The sequence below is a fragment of the Eretmochelys imbricata genome, chromosome 2 (assembly GCF_965152235.1).
Source record: "Eretmochelys imbricata isolate rEreImb1 chromosome 2, rEreImb1.hap1, whole genome shotgun sequence".
NCBI classification, from domain to species: Eukaryota; Metazoa; Chordata; order Testudines; family Cheloniidae; genus Eretmochelys; species Eretmochelys imbricata.
Genome location: NC_135573.1, coordinates 257952342 through 257974863, shown reverse-complemented (window position 1 = coordinate 257974863; position 22522 = coordinate 257952342). Strand labels below are relative to the sequence as shown.

Sequence of the window (22522 nt, the reverse complement as noted above, 5' to 3'; positions counted from 1 at the left end):
AATTGGTGTGATGTGTGCGAGCTGTAATAAATCGGTTTCAGAGTAGCAGCCGTGTTAGTCTGTATTCGCAAAAAGAAAAGGAGGACTTGTGGCACCTTAGAGACTAACCAATTTATTTGAGCATAAGCTTTCGTGAGCGACAGCTCACTTCATCGGATGCATCCGATGAAGTGAGCTGTCGCTCACGAAAGCTTATGCGCATCCGATGAAGTGAGCTGTCGCTCACGAAAGCTTATGCGCATCTGATGAAGTGAGCTGTCACTCACGAAAGCTTATGCTCAAATAAATTGGTTAGTCTCTAAGGTGCCACAAGTCCTCCTTTTCTTTTTGTAATAAATCGTGCAGTTGCCCAGAAAAGATGGTAACCACCAGGGCCGGCTCCAGGCACCAGCGAACCAAGTAGGTGCCTGGGGCAGCAAATGTAAAGGGGCAGCAGGAGGTCGGGCTCTGGGGCGGCAATCCGCTCCGTCACAGCGCGTTTCGCGCTCGGTGGCAATTCAGCGGTGGGGATGCGACTCTTCTTTGGTCGCCAGCAGCAATTCAGCGGCTGCACCATCACTCCGCCTCTGTGTTTGGCGGAAAGATTTTTTAGGGGGCACTGCTAACACCAGAGGTGGAGGGGGTTTTTTTTGTTTTGTTCTTTTTGCTACTTAAGGCAGCAAAAACGCAGGAGCCGGCCCTGGTAACCACTGCTCTAAGCATTATTCAGCTTTATCACAGTGCTGGTTATGTTGCAATCCTTTGAGTACTTCATCTCGCACCCTCCCAAGCACTGAGGGCATTTTTAATTATCTAAGGCTGGTCTACGCACATACTTTCCCTGAAATAACTAATTAATCCGTGCCTTCTGTTATTTTGGTGCTAGTTTGGGTGTGGACACTTGTTTTGAAATAAAAGTGTCTGCACATAGACTTCCAATGCAAGTTTGTGTGTAAACCAGTCCTAAAACAAATCCATGCCTATACATCCAGAGGGTCATTACAATGGAAGCCAGAAGGATATCAGCTATACATTTTGGTTGGAGAAATATTTCTCCCGTAGACAGATATAAGGGGAAATAAAGATCTTGTCCATTTAAGATCCTGGGCTGAAATTGGGCAAATAAATTAGAGATTCACCTGGATGTGTGTGGGGGGTGCAGGGGTGTTGGTGCTGCAAAGCTCCAGACCAAAAACTAATTTGTTTACTTATTTATCTTTATTTGGTCCCAGTTCTTGAAGTAATTGTATCTGGGGTCAGGAAAAGAACTTTCATGGCATCATGGATCAAGTGCTGAAATCTCTTACTGGATTGAGGTAAAGGGGACAGAAATGGCCCTGGGAGAATACACTCAATTAAATGGAGTACTTGTGGCACCTTAGAGACTAACAAATTTATTTAAGCATAAGGTTTCGTGAGCTACAGCTCACTTCATCGGATGCATCGGTAGCTCATGAAAGCTTATGCTCAAATAAATTTTTTAGTCTCTGAGGTGCCACAAGTACTCCTTTTCTTTTTGTGAATACAGACGAACATGGCTGCTACTCTGAAACTTATCAATTAAATGGGGTTCCCCTGTCATCACAGATCTTTTTGAGTTGCCCTAGGCTGCCAGCCTTTGGGATAAGGTATGCAGAGGAGATATGTGAGTAGCAAGCAGAGATAAAGAAAGTACATGCACATTGGCTATTTTTAGGGGTCCATGAGGAGCAGAATGTGACTTTAAGCAGCCCTGGAGTTGCTATTCCTTATACCGGAGGTGGGGCAGGCAGTCCCACAATTTGGGAAGTGTTTAAAATTGCCTTTGATCACTGACCCCACATCCTCCAGTCTCTTTCCCTTTCCTGTGCTGAGTTCAGAGCCATGTAACAGAATTGGGGGCAATACATTGTTTTCCAGCTTTGCTCTTAAAATACTCTTACATTTACACAGCACCTTTTATCCTGTGCTCCTGTGCTTTACAATCATTAATTAAGCCTCAAGACAACCTGGTATGGCAGGTGGGTAGTACTATCTCCATTTTACAGATGGGAAGACTAAGGCACAGAGCTGCTAGGTAATTTGCTCAAAATCACAGATCAAGATCAGCTCTTTTTCCTAACTCCCAATCATGTGGTCTTGTCACTAGATCATGTCCCTTTCAATTCCAAGGGATGTTTTCAAATGGGAAAAAACTTGTTTTGTAGCAAAGTGTTCTATGTTAAAAGAAAGCATTTACTTTTGCTGCTATCAGCTCAATGAGGGCCCATCGTACTCCCGCTAGGGGAATTTTACACTTGACTTCCGTGTGGGAAGGATTAAGATCTCATGATACTACATTGTAAGGAAAGGAAAATATTGCAGTTTATCTCATTAAAATAAATACTGTGAAATTAATGTAAACTACTGTATTCTTGCAATAAATGGCTTGATAGATTGATTAAATGTCTCAACTTCACTTCAGCTATTAATCAGTTACAGCAGCTGTTTATTGCTTTGTGTACTTCAAAAGAACAGAGATTATCCCTTAATTATCTCATTGCAATTCATTCATTGTTTCCTAAATAGTGCCATTACAATGGCAGATTATAGTAGTGAAAGAGTGTCAATATAAAGTTACAGAGTCCTTATTTTATGATGCTTCCATGGTGTAAATGTGATGTAGCTGAGATGCAATTGTAATTTCAATGCAACTGCTTGAAAACCCCATTCTGATACTTTACAAGAGATTATGTTGAGAAAACATCTTAATGCAAGTCTACTAGGGCCCTGTTCTCACCAAAGCAAAACAGAGTATAATTGTCCTTTGAAATATATGTACATACAAGAAACAGGACATGTTAAACCTGGAGGTATTTGATCACTTCCCACTTTACTGAGTGGATGTGAGTTCCAAACATTCTGTACCTTTGAGCATGTCTATACTACAATCTTAAATCAATCTATGTTAGGTCAATTTACAGCCAACACAGTAATTACTCCAGTGGCTGATGGCCACACTACCCTCGATGGTGTGCGTCCTCACCAGGAGCGCTTCCACGGACTGAAGGGGGGCAGTGGAGAGGGGACAGGGTGAGAGCCAGGGCTCCCAGGTCTGCACAGCTCCCTGCCGGGAGCCCAGCTGCCCCCAGGGCTTCTCACCTCCCTGCTCCCAGCCGGAAGCAGTGGGGCAGCCTCCCAGGGCTTCTTTCCTCTAGCGAGGAGATCTGCAATCGGAGTCCAGTCGGCTGCCATTCTCCCAGTGGGGAGTAGGGAGCTGGGACCCCAGGGCTCCTTGTGTGGAGCGGGGAGCCCAGGCATCAGCCCAAGCCGGGAGCCTGAGTGGCAGCCTGGCTTGTAGCAGAGACCCAACAGCATCCTAGCTGGAGAGCCAGGAGCCAGCTTTTTTGCCAATTTCAGGGCTCTGACAAGACAGCCAACAGCCCAGGTAAGGAATGCAGTGTCTACACAGACACTGCGTCACCACCAACATAAGCCCTATGCCTCTTGTGGAGGTGCAGTTATTATAAGGCGTAGCAGGGCACTTACATTAGCGGGAGCAAGGCTGTAGCGTACAAACTGACATAGTTAGATTGACATAAATTGCCTTATGTCGACCTAACTGTAGTGTAGACCAAGCCTTTGACTACACTGTCTCAGGCCATGTCTATACATACAGTGCTGCAGCTGCACCAATACAGCTGAGCCACCGCATCACATCTGCTGAAGACGCTCTATTCGGAGGGAAGACACCTCTCCTGTTGGCATAAAGAAACTACTGCCTTTGGGATGCCTCCTCCCCTTTGTAGCACACCCCACTGGCTAGCCCCACTATCAATGTGTATTAGCGCTCCCCAGCCCTTATCGCACAACCCTTCCTACTTCTATGTGTTAGCCCGCCCCCCACCTTGTGGGATGGCCCTCCCCTCCTCCATGTCAGTTCCACCTCCTACAGAACAAGGACTCCCACTTTTGAAGGTTACCCCTCCCTTTGTGTGAGAGGGTTGGTCCCACCCCTATGAAATGGCACAGCCCATTTTTGGAGTTGACCCGCTCCCTTGTGGGCTAGCCCCTCCCCCTCAGGTGTTAGCCGTGCCCCCTAACAAATGACCCCCCCCCCCGCTTTTGAAGTTGACTGCTCCCTTGTGGCTAGTTCCTCCTCTTGTGTCTCCTCCCCCCCAGGAATAACCACTCCCACTTTTGAAGTTGACCCTGCCCCTTGTGGGATAGCCCCACCCTCGTGTGTTAGCCCCGCCCCTAAGGAATAGTCACACCTACTTTTGAAGGTTTCAGAGTAACAGCCATGTTAGTCTGTATTTGCAAAAAGAAAAGGAGTCCTTGTGGCACCTTAGAGACTAACCAATTTATTTGAGCATGAGCTTTCCTGAGCTACAGCTCACTTCATCAGATGCATACCGTGGAAACTGCAGCAGACTTTTGAAGTTGACCCACTCAGTGTGGGACAGCTTCAGGCCCCCCAGGTGTGTTACCCTGCCTCCTAAGGAATAACCACGCCCACTTTTAAAGTTGATCCCGCCCATCGCGTGATACCCCTCTCCCTGGCGTGTTAGCCCCGCCCCTAATGAATAACCGCGCCCGGTTCTGGACGTCACGTGCCGCTCAACCACACCTCCTGGGCCAGCCCCGCCCCTAATGAATAACCGCGCCCGGTTCTGGACGTCACGTGCCGCTCAACCACACCTCCTGGGCCAGCCCCGCCCCTAATGAATAACCGCGCCCGGTTCTGGACGTCACGTGCCGCTCAACCACACCTCCTGGACCAGCCCCGCCCCTCGGAGTTGGTCCCGCCCCCTAAGCGGGCGGAGCGGGGCGTTTCCCGCCTGGCGGCGGAGGCCACGCCCCGTTGTTTACCGCTCGCTCGGCCGGCAGGCTGCTGCCACCGCCTCCGTCTCCATGTTGGAGCGTCCCGCTGTTCGCGGCGCGGCGGGGAAGCAGCGGGCGGGGGAGGCGCCTGTGGCCTGGCTGTGAGGGGAGGGAGGCGGGGCGCGCACTGACAGGCTCTGAGCGCGGCGGCGGCGGCGGGGGGGCGGCTGGCAGTGGCGCAGCGCGGAGACCCGGACTGGAGCCCGGCCCGGCCCCCGCAACCCCGGTTCTTCCTCCTCCTCCTCCCAGGGCGGCGGTGGCTCCTGCCCCTGGAGCTGGTGTCTCGGCGGAGCCCGCAACGCTGCCGCGGGCGGCGAGCGAGCGGGCGGGCGGGGGCCTGGGCTGGGGGAGCGCTCCGGGGGCGGGTTCTGGATCCGGGCGTTGTGGGGGGGCATGTAGCGATTGCGTGTCGGGGGGTCTTACAGGCTTCTTCGGGAGGGTGGGCTCGGGGGTGAGGGAGGGGAGAGGGTTTTGGGGGCTGGGTAGGATCAGACCGTTTTGGGGAACTGGGTTGATTTGGGGGTGATACAGGTGAGGAGGAGGGAGGATCCGTTTGTTGTTGGGGGCTGGGTTGATTTGGGGGTGATACAGGTGAGGAGGAGGGGGGGATCCGTTTGTTATTGGGGGGCTGGGTTGATTTGGGGGCGATCGAAGCTGCGGGGGAGAGTTATTGAGGGGGTCGATAGGCTCAGATAGTCATTGGGGGCTGGGCTGATTTCGGGGTGATACAGGCTAGGGCGGGTTGGTACATATTTCTGGGTGGTACAGGGTCAGGAAAGAGGTTTCCTAGGCAGCGTGTTTTTTGGGGTGATATATTTTGGACGTTCTAGGGGTGGTGATTCGGCGGGGGAGTGCTACAGGATTTTTGTTCGTGTTTTTGTTTTGGTGGGGTGATAGTTCCCTCCTCCCCCCCCCCCCGTACTGGGAATTACTAGAGGAGGAGGAGGTGGCACTATAGGAGGGGTCCCCTGTGCGCGCGTTTTTTTTTTGGGGGGGGGTTGTTTTTCTGGCTGGTTTCGTTCCTGAAGGAGTTTTTAGAGAGAAATCTGCCTATTGATCCCTAAAAACAAACGCACACAAACCTGCCCCTGGGAGGGAAATAGCCAGGTGAAATCGCACTCTGTTTCCATGGACAACCCGTCCATTATCACCCAGGTGACTAACCCCAAAGAGGAGGAAATACTGTCCTGCACTCAGGATAAAGGTAAGCGTTCCTTTCAGATTATACTGAAGTGATGGGCACTGTAAAGATGCATGCAATAATAATATACACTCCAGACACAGACCTCTGTCTGACTTGTTAGAAAATTTTGAAATCTCATTCTGGGGCAGAGAGACGTTTTAGGGTGAAAGAGGGTTGTGATTCTCCGAACCCTAATTTAAAACAGAAAATTTATCTTCAGATCTTGTTGAAGGATTCTGCCTTGACCTTGCAAAAGAAACAGAGGCTACTTAGCATCTGAAAGTTGGCAGGCAAAACTTATCTGTAAATATACAATCATTAGGCTGCTTACAGCATCATGTAAAGATTATATTGTGCCCTGACCCAAAATAGAGTTGACAAAAGCCTGCCCTCGGGAGCCTCCATTTCTCAAAAGTTAAAACATTGAAAGTTACCCTTATCCTTGTGCCCTTCTGGGATGTTGTAGGGGTGTTGAATTGTGGGTGGCAAAGTGTCTGTTGTGATAAAGAGGTAGGCACTACAGGGTGAATAAAAGACCATCTTTAACAGACAGAGTCCAGGGTCACTGGAATTTTTTTGAGAGCATTACAGATCTTGAAAGTTATTGCGTGCATAAATGTGGGGGGCTTTTTTTGGTAGAATAGGTGAAAACAAGGCAAAAGGGACAGAAATATGCATATATGAAAGTAACATCTGTTAATAGATTAGCACTATTCTTTTTTATTAAATAACTCAGTATTCCCATTTCCCTGTGATCAATATGCATCGTTTTCCGGTGTGCTGCAGCACTCTTCCTTTTTTTGCTAAGTGTGAAGGTTCTTGTAATGGTAAGGAATTCTGACTAGTTAGAGGGCTTGGTCCCTGTTTCATTATAACAGTGTTTTAGAGCAAAACACTCCACACCCAACCACTGATTGTCATCCCATACCAGGAAGGCTATTTGTAAGAAAGTACAGTGATATATAAGAAATTAATCCAGGCCATTAGAGGTGGTTGTTATAAAGGAGCATTTTCTCCTTTGGAATATGAATACTACAATCACTCTTCTCTTATCCAGCCAATTGTGAAATGACACATTTAGTATGAGGTCTTGTGTATATAGACTTCTAATATTTCCCACTGGTTGTAGCAGTGATTGGTTTGGGGTGTGCTACTGTATACAAGGCACTTGTCATTGACGTTTTATACAGGGAGTCTCAGACATCTTTGGAGTAGGGTTAGGTGATACAGTAGTTAAAACATCAGTGACACCCAGAGGCCTGTTTATATTGAAGCTCCCATTATTGCTGTTATTACTGGTGAAGGTGTACTGGTGTTATCAGCAGTGAGAATTTTAGAGTAGACAAAATAGTCAAGGCACATCTGATAGAGTACAGCTTGTAGTAAATATATGCATTTGCAGTAAACATAAATGTCTTCAAAGTCATTATTCTGTGTTGATTATATATTTGTGGTATGTATTTGCATGTTGTATATTCATATTATTACCCATTCTAGTCTAAAAGTAAAAATAATGGAAAATTAGCCAGTGTTCACCTGCATAGTAGTTGGTTTTTTAAACCTTGGAATTTTTACAGCTTTCGAAAAATAAAACCCAGAATTAACTAACTTGCAATATAGGTTATTGGTCTTTAAAACTTCATTTTTAATGGATTTTTGTTAGGTAAGCATGTAGAGAAGCATTTTAAATAAGTGAATTTTAGACTGAATTGTTTCAAAATTGGTAACAAAATAATATATGCTCTGAGGTTTTGTCAGGTGTCATTCCTATGCAAATTGTTAAGGTAAAGAGTTATAAATTGCCAGTCTGCTGGGTTTTGTAATGAAAACACTGACCATCCTTAAAATCTAGGTATGGTTAGAGGATTTTCTATTTTTCAGGGTTTGTATGTTGTCTTAAGTTTATTTGCATACCTCACTTTAGTGACTTCAGGTTATGGTAAGGCTTCTTTGTAACTTGCGGATTCCTTAGAGTTCAAGCAAAGCTTTAAGATGGTGTATGCTAAAGCAGAGCCTAAACCTTAACGTGCAGTATACATGTGGCTGTGGGGAACTCGAACTTTTAGTGGGAGGCAACCCGGCTGTATAAATCAGGGCGTCAAGATTAATCTTCAGTAACTTGTTTGTGTTAAATTGACGTGTATACAGTGGTTCTCTAACATGCATGTTTTTAATGTATGCTGATTTATCTCTTTAAGCAATCAGTTTCAGATTTTGTTTTTAGTACATAATGTTTTCTGAAATTGTTCTGTAATTATCAAAGCACTGTTTCTATTGCTTCAGTTTAGTTTGTCCACTTCCTGTATGATTTTAGGATTTGGCGGTGAAAATGTGCTTTAGGATATAACTTGTTGTATAGGGTTTTCAGAAATAATTTTTTAGCTATTTAGTACACAGTATATATGCTCAAACTCTGAAAATGTTTAATATCTATATATTTTACCACCGCAAAGTGCCATGATGTAGGCTAGCAAAATAAAGACCTACTTAATAGGCACTGGGGGCAGTTGTCTTCAAGTAAACATTGTGCTTTAAAAAAGTCAAAATATTTTCTTGTTAGTCCAAAAAAATCCTTAAAAAATTAGATTCTATGGTCACGGAACTTCCCATTAAAGTTTTTTAACGATCAGTATTACAGTGGCACAGTTAACAAATATTTAATTCTAATAATTGGATCAAAGCCATGAAAAAAGTTGACATATTTTTATATGAATTATTCAATGACTGACTGCCACATGACGGTGCACTACATTTAGTTCTGCCAGTCAAAATGAAGGCCAGCTACTGAAAGTTGTAACAACTACATTTTTCATGATTTCATTTAATATTTGTCCTGAAATAGTTTCTTTTCTATAAGTTGTTACACTTTCAGCTAATATTGGTATTTGCTGATGTAACTGTAAAACAATCAGTGCTTGGAAATATAAATCTCTTGTGCAAATTTAGAAGATTGGATGGCTATTTAAAAATATTTTCAAGCAGAAAGCTAACAAATGCTTTTAATTCTTTGATAGACTTTCAGTAAGCTAAAGTGTTCCCCTTTGCTGAAATCTCTGGAGCTTGTCATTTCTGCCTTTTATAAACACAAAACATCAACAAAAGCTGTAGCTAGCAATTAAAATGGAAATACTTGTAAGAATGAGAGAGGTAAAATTTCTTGGTGTGGGTGACAGAAAGATGGACAAATTTTATCTTAGTTTTTATTCAAAATTTAGATCTTCATGGTACAGATGAAAGTAGACACATTTATTTTAACTGAATTATTTATATTTATGTACTGATCAGTTACTTCTTGATATACTAGGTAAATGCTTCATGTCTTGAAAAGAGAGCAGTGATGATAGATTTTAGCATTGAATATTGTGTAGGCAGACAAGCTAATTTATATGTATTGTGTAACCAGGCCAAAGAAGTCTTTATTTTTCATGTGAGAATTTCTTTTTAATCTTCATCAGTGCAGAGGTGTTGGGCTGCTTAAATAGTCATAAATTAACTTGTATGTAGCAGTGGCATGAAATTCTAGTCCAGTTATTAAGTACATTGCTCTCCAGATTCTCTTTGATGTTTGTAAAAAGAAAAGGAGTACGTGTGGCACTTTAGAGACTAACAAATTTATTAGAGCATAAGCTTTTGTGAGCTACAGCCTGATGAAGTGAGCTGTAGCTCACGAAAGCTTATGCTCTAATAAATTTGTTAGTCTCTAAAGTGCCACAAGTACTCCCTTTCTTTTTATGGATACAGACTAACATGGCTGCTACTCTGAAATCTTTGATGTTTGGCTGCTTTTCTCAGTTCAGACACATCTTTCCTAACTTGTTCTAAAATTTGACCATGAGCAAAGCTCCCATTCAGTAATTTGGAATTCCTGCATGTTGTCTTCATGAATGTCTTCTATTGTATGTGTAAAAGCAGTTATTTTGGGGGAAAATTTCAGGCCTGGAACATAAAACCAGTAACCGTATTTTGAATAAAGTATGACCTTTAGTACTTTATGAAAATATAAAAGTCTTGAGGAGCTTCATTTCCCTCCTTTTTTACAAAGAGTGTTCATTGTCATTTGAGGCAATATGTTTGCAGTACCATTGTAGCTGTGTTTGGCCCAGGATATATGAGAGAGACAAGGTAGGTGAGGTAATATATATTTTTTGGGCCAACTTCTGTTGGTGGAAGATACAAGCTTTTGAGCTACACAGAGTGCTGCTTCAGGTCTTTTTTTAATTTGAAGTAATAAGCATTTCAAAAGATCTTCACCTAAAAGCACACATATGGAGTAGAACTGAAGTACAGTGTTCTTGAATTTTAATGTTAACGTGATTTAATCACAACTTAAGTGTCTAATATTTGGAATATTTCATTTCCTCTTTATCATTGTGATTGCAATAGGATTTTTAGTGCTTCATGAACATTTCAGCACACACTAATATTTTAAAATAAAGTATCGATGTAACAATTTTTTTTATATTCACCAAAACACAATAAGTAACATGAAGTAGAAAGTAACATTAAGAAGAAAATGTATAAGTCACCTCTAGCTCTGCATTGGAATGTGGTTCATTACAGAGGGTAAATTCTAAAACGTTAACTAGTGACGTAATTGTTATATGAAACCAGAGCAACTATACAGTAAGTTTTGCGTTCTAGGTACACTGTAATAACCCATGGTAACCTAAGATTTGGTTTAAAGTTGCAGTTAAAACTCAACAAACTGGGATGTGTGTTTTTGTTTTTTTGTTGGTTTTTTTTGGTGATCTGAATGATAGTTTATACAAATATCTGGTATTCAAACCATATCTGAGGGCTCTGAAGCTGCCTTTTTATTTAATGGTGGTCTCTTTGAATTCAGACTTGTCTTAATGTGGTGATTTAATGTAAGCTTTCAGAAATTAACGTGCCTTAAACAGCAAGTTTGGACTACATTTTGTCAATCTGGCATTCAAAAATGCAGATTGAAACACATTTCTAATGAGTCAGTAAAACACAGTGTGATCTGTCATGCACTATATTTTAGCCTTCTGAATTTAATCTGTGCTGAGATTCACACTAATAAACATCATAAATGTTTCCAAGTAATTTGTGTGTGCATGGAAATTGCTCATCACGTTAGTGCTAACACTAATCTGAACTATAAAAATAGTATATGAAATATGAAGCCCTAAATTCTCATTGAGGAGTGTGTGATTTGTTTGGTTTATGGATGGGGCGAAAGTTCACTGGAAAAAATCACTTGAGTCTGCTCAGTAGGTATCTTTTTAAGTGAAACCTGATGAAGCTGTTCCCATTTAATGACATTATTGTATACTTTCTCCTTACCTGGCAAAAGCTGACCAGAAGGCTCAGTCAAGTGGGAAAAAGAAAGCCCTTTTTGCTGCTTTGTCCCTGCAAATTTAAAAGACTGGATGGCTATTTACAAATATTTTTAAGCAGAAAGCTAGCAAATGCTTTTAACTCTTTGATAGACTTTCAGTAAGCTAAAGTGTTCCCCTTTGCTGAAATCTCTGGAGCTTGTCATTTCTGCCTTTTATAAAGGCAAAACAGCAACAAAAGCTGTTTGCCATGTTAATTGTGTAGGTTTCAGTTTCTTATACATTTCTTGATGACATAAGATTTTTATCTGTGCAGTTTTAATATTGCATGGCAATAGTTTTTGCAGGTACTAAAATCTGTTTGTTACAGGACAAACCAAAATATTTTCAGATCAGAATGACTGCTAAATAAACTATGGCTTTCAGTACTAGTTAGTATAGAGTAATGTAATATTAATGTTTACAGTGAAATTTCCAGCTTCACTCAGATGGGGAGGAAAAACCACATTAGTGATGTCAGGACTAGTCTATGTTCTTAGGCCTTATTCAAAATTTTATCAAAGTAGCTTTTACATGAATGCAATAGTGTCTAGTATTTTACCACAGTTCATACTACTGCAGTGTTTTTTTTTTTTTTTAGGATTCTTGAGCGTAATAGATTGACAGCACTGGAAACTGATGTCTTTTATCGACAGAACAGATGCAGTAAAATGCATCTTTAAGTATACCACATGATAAAATGCTTTACACAGCGGGTGAATCAAAAGTCAGATAATTATTTTAAAACAAGACCGTTTCCTCAGTTTTTAAAAAACAAACAAGCCTGAAGAGCCACCTCCTCTTTCCTAACAATTACAAAGTCTTTATAAGTAGATTTGAAGGCCAGAAATAGTCATCTAGTCTACCTTCTGCATAACACAGGGATGACCCACCCTCAGGTGAAAAATGTCCAATGTGCCAAAATTTACTGAATGTATAATTTTTTAAAGGGTAAACTGAAACTTCTGGAAGAGGTATGTAGGAGATGAAGTAGCAGCTAATGTGGCGTACAAAAGATACATTATGTATATTCCATATTCTTTCATCTTAGAGGTCTTGTCCAGCCACTGACCAGACCATTTTTTTATGCCTGTGAGATCTGACATGGTTCCAGCTCATGGCAGTATTGGTGATGCTGATTGCTTGAGTTCCCAAGGCTTCAGTGAGCATTAGGAGCAGGAATGAAACTCTGTATCATACATAACACTACAGAGCCCTACAGAGGCATACCTGGAAAAACAATAGATACAGATATATTAAAAAATGTTCAAAACAAAATTTTAGTAATATGCAGCTGTAAGCCAGAAAGTTGAGCCCACATAGTTGCATGGTAAAACTGAATATGTTTTGGATCACTTTCATGGTGGTCCAGTAGCTTATTAATAGCACCTGTGAAACTGGTTGGTCTTGTCAGTTTCATTCTTCTGCTGCTCCTTCAGAGGCTCTTCCACTTTCTGGGCAGAGTGACTCAACAGTGGAGGATTGTCTCCCTTTCTCCCCCGTGTTCCTTCAGAGTTCCCAGAAGCAGCGCAATGAAACTTGATAGCAATCTTTCAGTTTTATGACTGCTGTTCCTAGTTATTAATCAGCAGCAAAACTGTAAATAGTGTTTTTGTTATGACGGTGCTAGGCAAAGCATGAACTCCACCCTCACTTTCAACAACCAGAAGAGGGCAGCTGTGCAACAGTGGGAAGGAAGGAGAGAGTTTTGTCAAGGGCATAGGAGTAAATCCCTAATCTTACTGAAAGTGCCATAGTGCCATAGTGTGCTGAGAAGATGGATCTCAGTTTAAGATCTCATAGTTGTTAGTGGCATGACTCTGCCACATCATTTGTCATAGTAAAAGAACCAGGATAGACAAATATGACTTCTGTTAAAGTAAATTGTGAAGAATTTTCACATGCATGAGTCCATGGAATGCAATAAGTGCACATAGGGTTTGTGGACACGCAGAGCAGACTTGTCTTTGCATATCGGAGTATATGCACACTTACAATGGGTATGCAGAAATGCACGTGCATGAGTATTTGGGATCCTGTTTTTCTAACCTGTTGGAATAGTAAATGTAGTGGATAAAGGAATAGTGAAGGACATAGTTTCAGTTTTTGAAAAACACTTTTTGAGGATGAATGATAAGGACCATCATTAAAACAGTCCATGAGATAGAAAATGGTTATGGCCAATTTTTCTAGTGGAGAGAAGTTAATAGTATGGTGTCCCAAGTATTAGTACTGTGTCCAGTGATGGTCAGAATGGGCTTGGCCCTGGAAGGTACTGAGCATTTTAATTCCTGATCCTGCAGGATGCTTTGCTGGATCATGCCAACCACTTGGAGGGATGGGTGAATGGTGAGGTAGCAAAACTTGTTAAGAGCACAGCTACCTAAATTAAAGGGAAAGGAGGTATGAGAGACATTTCATGGAAACAGCCAACAAAACTGAGGAATTGGTAGAGGGTATGTAACAATGGTAGATAATTCAATGTACATAATTGTACTGTATTGTATATTGGAAGGAACAGTTAAACTCACTCATTACACACCAGTGGTTTCTCGATTAGTGAGGCATCTTTGTGGACTGCTCAGTGAAGATATCTTCATAAGGTATAGCAGCAATCCAAAAAGCAGATAATACGTTGGATTAAATTAGGAAGTGAATAATGCAGAAAATAAGGTAATACTATCGTAAAATCCAATGATGAGTCCACTTCTCAAACAATGTGGGAAGTTTTGGTCCTTTCATCTTAACAAAGACAAGACGTAATGGAAACAGAAGAGGTTTTAAAAACAACAAAATGATTAAAAGCCTAGAAAGAATTCTATTTGAGATTAAAAACTACGAAAGGAAAGGAGAAAAATGAGACGAGATATAGACGCACAAAATAACAATTGGTATAGAAGAGGCCAAGAAAGGCCTCTTGTTAGTTTTTCTCATAATACAACAAGACATTTAGAATTAAAAGGCAACATGTTTGGAATAGGTAAAAGGAAGTATAGTTTTATGCAGCATACAATTAAACTGTGTAAATCAGTGCCAGAGGATAACATTGCAAAAAATCGATAGGTATTGTTAAAAAGAATTGATGTTTATGCATATCTGCAGTTACACTAACTAGGATGAAATGACCAGGTTATATTAATCATATTTCAAGGAATAAATCAATGATCATCTGGAGTCAGGCAAAATATCTCCCTTTGGTAAAGTGCACAGTTGGGTGCATTATATCTTCTCCTGAAGCCTCTGCAGTGGCCTGCAGTTTTATCAGAAAAATTGTTGGTTGGATCCATTGTAATATTGGTGTTCCTAGAAGTTCAGTCTATATGTTAAGTCAGTTATAGGCCTCTGCTGAAACTGCTAGCCAGGTATGCTGTTTGTGCGGATTGTTTTTGTGACGTGGACACTGGTTTTCTGAGAACTGAACCCCAGGCTATTTGATGGAAGCTATTAATAGTCAGTAGCTGAAAATGACTGTTCATTTTTGACATGGGGTAAGGAATGAAAACTTTCATTTCCAGTTACCGATCTCCTATGCCATTCATTTCACTCATGCTAGTTAAACTTGTTAACCTATGTTGTAAAGCCCAAGAAGGGGCTTTATAACATTTTACACAGAATCATTTTTTAGTTAGGATGTAAACAGCTTCCCAACATAGGGCTGAATGTTTTTAGTTTCCATTTAAACTCAGATTTAACCTGAGTGCAAGGTTGTGGGAATCCTGCATTTTCTCAGCACTTCCCAATTTCCTCCATTTTTTGAAGGTACTCTAATTTTGCATTGAATTTCAGAATGGCTGGGGAGCCTGTATAGAGGGATTTCATAAAGAGGGTGGGGGAGAGAGAGAAACATAGGAAGAGAATGACTTGCTTAATTGCAGGATGGAGATTATACTTGTGTGTTTTTGTTTCCAGTTAATGGTGGTAACTAAATTGACAGTTAAATGCAACCCTGAAATTCTAAAGCCTTGTCTTTGACTGTGAAAGTGCGACAAAAATTTGAACACCTAAGTTGGCCTGTATTTAAGACAGCTTCTTTTAAAAGGACAGTAGTAATTTAAGATTTCCTACTGTTAAAAATAATTCATCAGATTACTAAAAGTGAAAGATTATAGAAAATGTTGTTTTTCTGTATTTTTTCAGGTTTTTTTGTGTGCATTAGACTCACTTAGGTCTGGAATACATTTAAAAATTTTGCTGGCATAGCTGTGTTGGTTAAGAGTATGAAAAAATCACACCTGTAACCAACATAACTGTTGGTGAAATGTTTGCCAGCAAAAGCCCCAATTGTATATGCAATTAAGGACTTTGTTGTAAGGGGAACTTGCATAACTTACACCAGCAAAGAACTCTTTTGCTGGTATAAGCTGTGTTCCCATTAGAAGGGTGTACCAGTATAGTATTACCAGCAAACCCTTCATAGTGTAGACAAGGCTTTAGTGTCTAGTGGTTTTCATGATTTCCCTTGAATCACTATTCAGTTTTCCTCTTTTGCTTGTGTGTGTCTTTCATATGGCAACAGGATAGAGAATAAGCATTAAAACAAAATAGGAAATTGTGATTGTAAAACTGCAAAACTCAACAGGGCAGGAGTAATTGTACCTAAAAAAAACACTTCTAACTCCCTTTTAAAAAAAAAAAAAAAAAAAAAAAAAAAGCTTGACTGTGTCACTTTGAGCATAATCCTGGTGGGTATGTGGTCAGATGCACTTGCCTATTGGGAGCTTCACCTCCTAAAGAAGAGTCACATTTAGCAGTAAAGTACTATCCACAGTATATTGAAACTGTATGATCAGAAAAGGAAAATTCAGTAGTTAAAAAATAAAAACCTACCCACTGCCACCCTCGATAATACATAGTACTTTTTTTCCACTAGTCCCCAAGAACCTAATGCCATTGAAACGAGTGGCAAGAGATTGTGGTTAATAACTCCAAGATACAAGCAAACAGGATGAGAAGAGACTAACAGGAAGCTCTCCTTTAGCATTTCCATTCCAAGTGTCCTTCCTGAAAATGTATGTTAAATTTCGAAAAAAAATATAAAATCAAACAGTATCATTTTAAGGTAGTGATATGTACGGTACTAGAAGTGCAGGAAGTGCAACACTAAAATGACCTGACCATTCATTGGTTTGTTTCTTAGTTTGATGTGAGTTTGGATACTTTTAGTCATGTCCTTGAATTTTTGTCATGTGTTTAACAGTACTTCCAAAAATTTTGCTAGTTCGCTAAACTCTATTTTTTACTTTGCTTATTCAGCTAGCACTTAAACTGTGTAGTTAAACAGATTACAGGTTCAGGGGGATCACGTAAAGAAATTACAACATAATGAGATCTGTTTTTGTTTCTTTTTTAAATAAGTACACTTTTTTTAACAGGGCAACATTAACAAGAAGACAGGCTGTAAAAAGGAAATTAACTAACAAATCTCTAAGAAGTATTGGAAGGAAAAAATTCTAAATAGATTGCCACTCTGGGAGAAGGTACTAATGGAAAAGTTTGGATATATAGTTTTGCATTCTAGTCCCACAAAAGAAAAAAAATAAACACACAAGTTTCATAACAGAATGATAAAGGAGGATGCCATAGTATTGGGAACCATGTTCATATAATCTGATAATGTCCCAGATTAAGAGGTCAGGTCTGATGTATGTTTCCTTTTGGAAATTTCTTGACTTGATTCAGTAGCCTTACAATGACAGAAAATATGGGTCAAAATGTAATTATGCTGCGTCATGGCCAAATACATTAAGACAAAAACTTCGTAATAGATAACCTTAGACAGATAAATACATGAGACCACCTGAAATGTAACAGTAAAATTCTTTTTTTTAATTTGGTCTCTTTATTTTTGCAAAATGTTTGACAAGTGCTTTACGTCTTCTAAGTATTTTACAAACAAGATATGTAAAACATGTTAATTATCCAGGTATCAGTAGTATTAAACACCTACTGATTACTAGAAGACTCCTTTTTTCCTTTTCTCTCTCTTCAGGGTTGTAATAAAATAAAATATTTTTGGCATCATCTTGCCCCTAAAGTGAAATGGGAATCGGATCATATACCATCGATGGTTGTAGTCTGTTTCTTAGATAAAACTACTTGTTATTAGGTTTTGAGAGCTAAAGTTTCTCTCATTTTGTACAGCAACCTTCACAGAGGCAATCCTGGCAGTTACAGGCCAGTAAGCCTAACTTCAGTACCAGGCAAACTGGTTGACACTGAAGCGTAGAACAGAATTATCAAACACACAGATAAACACAATTTGTTGGGGAAGACTCAACATAGCTTTTGTAAAGGGAAATCATGCCTCACTAAACTATTAGAATTCTTTGAGGGGGGTCCACAAACATGTGGACAAGGATGATCCAGTGGATATAGTGTACTTGGACTTTCAGAAAGCCTTTAACAAGGTCCCTCACCACAGGCTCTTAAGCAAAGTAAGCAGTCATGAGGTAAGAGAGAAGGTTCTCTCATGTGTCAGTAACTGATAGGACAGATAGGCTGGGAATAATTGGTCTGTTTTCGGAATGGAGAGAGGTAAATTGTGGTGTCCTCCAAGGATCTGTATTGGGACCAGTACTGTTCAACATATTCGTAAATTATCTGGAAAAAATGGTAAACAGTGATGTGTTAACATTTGCAGACGATACAAAAGTACTCAAGGTAGTTAAGTCCAAAGATAACTGCGAAGAATTACAAAGGGAACGCACAAAATTGGGTGTCTTGGCAACAAAATGGCAGGTGAAATTCAGTGTTGATAAATGCAAAGTAATGAACTGTGGAAAACATAATCCCAACTATACTCACAAAATGGTGGTGTCTTAATTAGCTGTTACCAGTCAAGAAAGAGATCTTGGATTTATTGTGGGTAGTTGTCTGAAAACATCTGTTCAGTGTGTAGGGACAGTCAAAAAAGCTAACAAGTAGGGAAGGTATAGATAGGGAGACAGAAAATATCATAATGCCGCTATATAAATCTATCCTATGCTCACACCCTGAATACTGTGTGCAGTTCTGGTCACCCCATCTCAAAAAAGATATATTAGAATTGGAAAAGGTACAGAGAAGGGCAACAAAAACAATGAAGGGTATGGAACAGCTTCCATATGAGGAGAAATTAAAAAGACTGGGACTTTTCAGCTTGGAAAAGAGATGACTAAAGTGGGGAATATTATAGAGGTCTATAAAATCATGAATGGTATGAAAAAAGAGAATAAGGAAGTGTTATTTACTCCTTCACATAACATTGAAATTAACAGGCAGCAGTTTTAAAATAATTAAAAGGAAATACTTCTTCACACAAAGCACTGTCAACCTGTGGAACACATTGCCGGGGGATGTTGTGAAGGCCAAAACTATAACCGGGCTCAAAAAAGAATTAGAAAAGTTTGTGGAGGATAGGTCCATCAACGGCTGTAAGCCAATATGGTTAGGGATACGGCACCAGGCTCTGGGTGCCCCTAGCCTCTAACTGCCAGAAGCTGGGAGTGGACAACAGAGGATGGATCATTCGATAATTGCCCTGTTCTGTTCATTCCCTCTGAAGCATCTATCATAGGCCACTGTTGGAAGACAGAAATATTGGACTAGATGGACCACTGGTCTGACTCAACGTGGCTGTTATATTCATAAACGGAGGCAGCATGAGTAGGGCAGGCAAACTTAAATCTGCAGAACTTTCCTTATGTAACTCATTTATTAGCCCTCTAATGAGTTTTCCTAGTTTCGTAGTGTTTCGTTCCATGTACACATGCATACAGGACTTCACTGTCATTCTCTGGGATCCTACATTTTAAATTATCAGTTAAATAGCTAGTAAAACCACTTTATGGACACCATATCTCTCTTTCCCTGTAGAGAGTGGGTGCCCCTGAAAAGGAGCTTTTTTCCATTTCATCATGTAAGGCAACCTAAAGTTTATTTCATGAGTTTGAAAGCCTCCTACTCTAAGATAATTGCCAATTAAACTTTTTTTCTAGGCCTGAGAAAATGACCTGCTGATAACTATATACTTGCAATGTTCAGAGCCTGTGTTTTGAAAAACAAGCTCTATAATAGGTGGCAAGAGATCCATAAGTATGTATGTTGTCTTTACTAAATCTGCCTGGGACAACTTCTCTTCAAAGCACTATCTTTGGTGACAGGCATCATAGTAGCAACAATAATTAGACCACGATTTTCAATATGGCATGCACTGCATTATATGTATTGGGGGCCCAAGTGCCAGTGGGCTGCTGCTGTTTTAAGCACTGTGTTGACACTGCTCTGAGCAGGATTAGATGACACGATACTTAAAATACTGGTAACCTGTGTGTACTAAGAATATATCTACAGTGCAATTAGACATCCGCAGCTGGCCTGCGTTAACTGGCTTGGGCTAAGGGGCTGTTTAATTGTGGAGTAGACATTTGAGGTCTGGCTGCATCCCAAGCTCTTGCAGGGTCCTAAAACTTGGGCTTCTGCCTCAACGTCTACACTGCAGTTAAACAGCCCCTTAGTCTGAGCCCCAGGAGCCTGAGTCAGCTGGCACAGGCCAGACATGGGTTTTTAACTGCAGTGCAGTCATACCCTAGGACTCCCAAGGTTGCTGGACAAATGGTTAGCAAGAAACCTACCTTTCAACCTCCAGCATCCCACTTGTTTGTTTTGCTCTCTCTGATTGCACCTTTTCTTATATTTAGACTGTATACTCTAAATCTTTAGACTTTCTACTTGAAAGGAAACATGTGTTTTTATTTGTGAGACACCTAGCACACACTTGTACACTGATATAATTACCTTGTATATGATATGCTGTTTTACTGCTTACCTACAAAACTATTTAAAATCTTTAATGGGATATAGTTAGTAACTGAAAGGATATTTTACATATTTGACTAAGCCTTATAATTAAAGCTAACACAAATGTAAGAGAAACATCTCCTTTCATCCTAATTGTTATACTTTGAAGCTGTGAATTACTTTACCTGTGGGAAAGAGAATAGCTGTAACATTCCCTGTAAAATTGGTATTTAACTACTGTTGGTATATGTTTAGGGCATGTCTTCACTACCCGGGTAAGTCAACCTAAGTTAAGCTACTCCAGCTATGTGAATAATGTAACTGGAGTTGATATAGCTTAAGTCAATTTACCCCGGTGTCATCACTGCTCTGTGTTGTCAGGAGATGCTCTCCTGTCGACTTGGGGAGCTGGAGTACCGGAGTCGACCACAGAGTACTTTACCATCCATTTAGCAGATCTTCACTAGACCTGCTGAATCGACACCGGCTGCATACATTGCAGCAGTGTCAGTCTCCCCAGTAGTGAAGACAAGCCCTTAATGTGCATGTTTGTGTACATCTTCAGTGGTTGTTCTTGACTTTCAATTTCAGCCGCTTAGGTCCTGTCTTCTCATTTGCTAACATCATTTTGGCTGCACTGATGACAGCAACACTAAGATCTCTAGTGTAGATGGGCCACCAGCTGCTTTCAGAAGCTTTGATATAGTGTCATATAACCCTGCTCAGAGGAGGTGGTCTGGATGATACTATGGTTAAAATGCTGGTGCTCTTCTATGTTAGAGCTCCTACTGTTGCTAACTGATGCAGCTTAACCTGTGGTAGCAATATTATACATTTTAGGAGAGAAATTCCTAGTGTAGATAAAGTTAGAATATTCCTACGCAGGTGAGATCTGAATGTTCTTTCTTTTAAAAAAGCTTTTCGGGCCTGCTTCATAAAGAAGTGAGAAAGGTACACCCATTTATTTTTTTCTTTGAAGGGCACTTCCAGGTTTAATAGCAAGGACAACTACAAAAATTGTTTACACTTGTAAACTTCAGAGGGGTAGCCGTGTTAGTCTGGATCTATAAAAGCGGCAAAGAATCCCATCTGGGTATTCACCCACAGAAGCTTATGCTCCAATACGTCTGTTAGTCTATAAGGTGCCACAGAACTCTTTGCCGCTTTTACTTGTAAACCTCAACAATGCTGGCTTTATATTTCTGTAAAACCTTCTTTAATAAGATTAAGGACTGAAGTAACTGTTCAGGTTGTAATGTTTTGGAATATTGGCTCACTTTTTGCTAGTATACATGATTTGGTAACTGCTCGATAAGGATTTAGTGCCTGTATATAAGCTTAAAAAACTAAGCTCAAGATAATAAAATATTTAATACAGTATAGGCACTTGCTACTACACAGTGGAATTTACAGCTTACTAAAATTTCACTGTCTACCATTTCAAAATGTACTTGAGTAATAAGTAAAATAGATGCCTGCAGGATGAAAACCAAACCATAAATACAGCCATGTGCTAACACTTGTGTATGATTAAATGAACATATATACCTCTACCACGATATAACGCTGTCCTCGGGAGCCAAAGAATCTTACCGTGTTATAGATGAAACCACGTTATATCGAACTTGCTTTGGTCCACTGGAGCTCGCAGCCCCGCCCCCCAGGAGCACTGCTTTACCACGTTATACCTGAATTTGTGTTATATCGGGTCGCGTTATATCGGGGTAGAGGTGTATTACATACTGTCATACTTTGATACATCTTTGCCTACTGACAAATCGATACACTATAAGATGAAGGATGAGGTCTGCAGCTAGGTTAGAAAATAGAGAGCATTTAGCAAATTTCTAAAGTTAATGTACGCTTCCCCTTTTCTCTGTGACAAAGACATGTCCCCTGATTAACCATTGGTTACTGTTTGGTATGGCACTCTGCTGTTGATGCTGTAACCAGAAGGTGATTGAAGTGGCTGTAGTGTCTGAATATCAAGGGCCTGGAAAAAGGACACTTGCTGATACTATGCACAAAATTAAAAAAGACGAGTAAAATAACTAAATTAAAAATTTGGAGGAAAAATTCCCTTAAACTTGAAAATCTAATCAATTTAAAAAAACAAATTCAGGTTCTACACCTGCCCCTGAATCCACTTGCCGGTTTTTGTGGTTTGGGAACCACACTGTCCTAGTTTTAAAATAACTTTTTTAAAAAGATTCTCTCCTCTGATGCTGTGTAAAGGAACATAAAAGGGAGAATGACAGTACAGAAGGTGGTGTGAAATGAATATTTAAAAAAGATGTTTTTGCTCTGCTTTCATAATGAATTAAATTTCAGATGTAGGAATTTTTGTTAAAAGTTGCTTTTCTTTAACCTCTTGAGGTATGTGAACACTTAATTTTGT

General features: G+C 40.4%; 1 protein-coding gene across 3 annotated transcripts in view; it reads left to right on the top strand.

Annotated features, from left to right (window-relative positions):
- Positions 1-5497: 5497 nt before the first annotated feature.
- Positions 5498-22522, top strand: part of CTDSPL (CTD small phosphatase like) — a 121381-nt gene continuing 104356 nt past the window's right edge. For all 3 annotated transcript variants that reach the window (XM_077808424.1, XM_077808425.1, XM_077808423.1), the window contains exon 1: positions 5498-6025. In XM_077808424.1, coding sequence (XP_077664550.1) covers positions 5950-6025 — 76 coding nt within the window. In that variant the 5' untranslated portion in view covers positions 5498-5949. The remainder of the gene's footprint in view (positions 6026-22522) is intronic.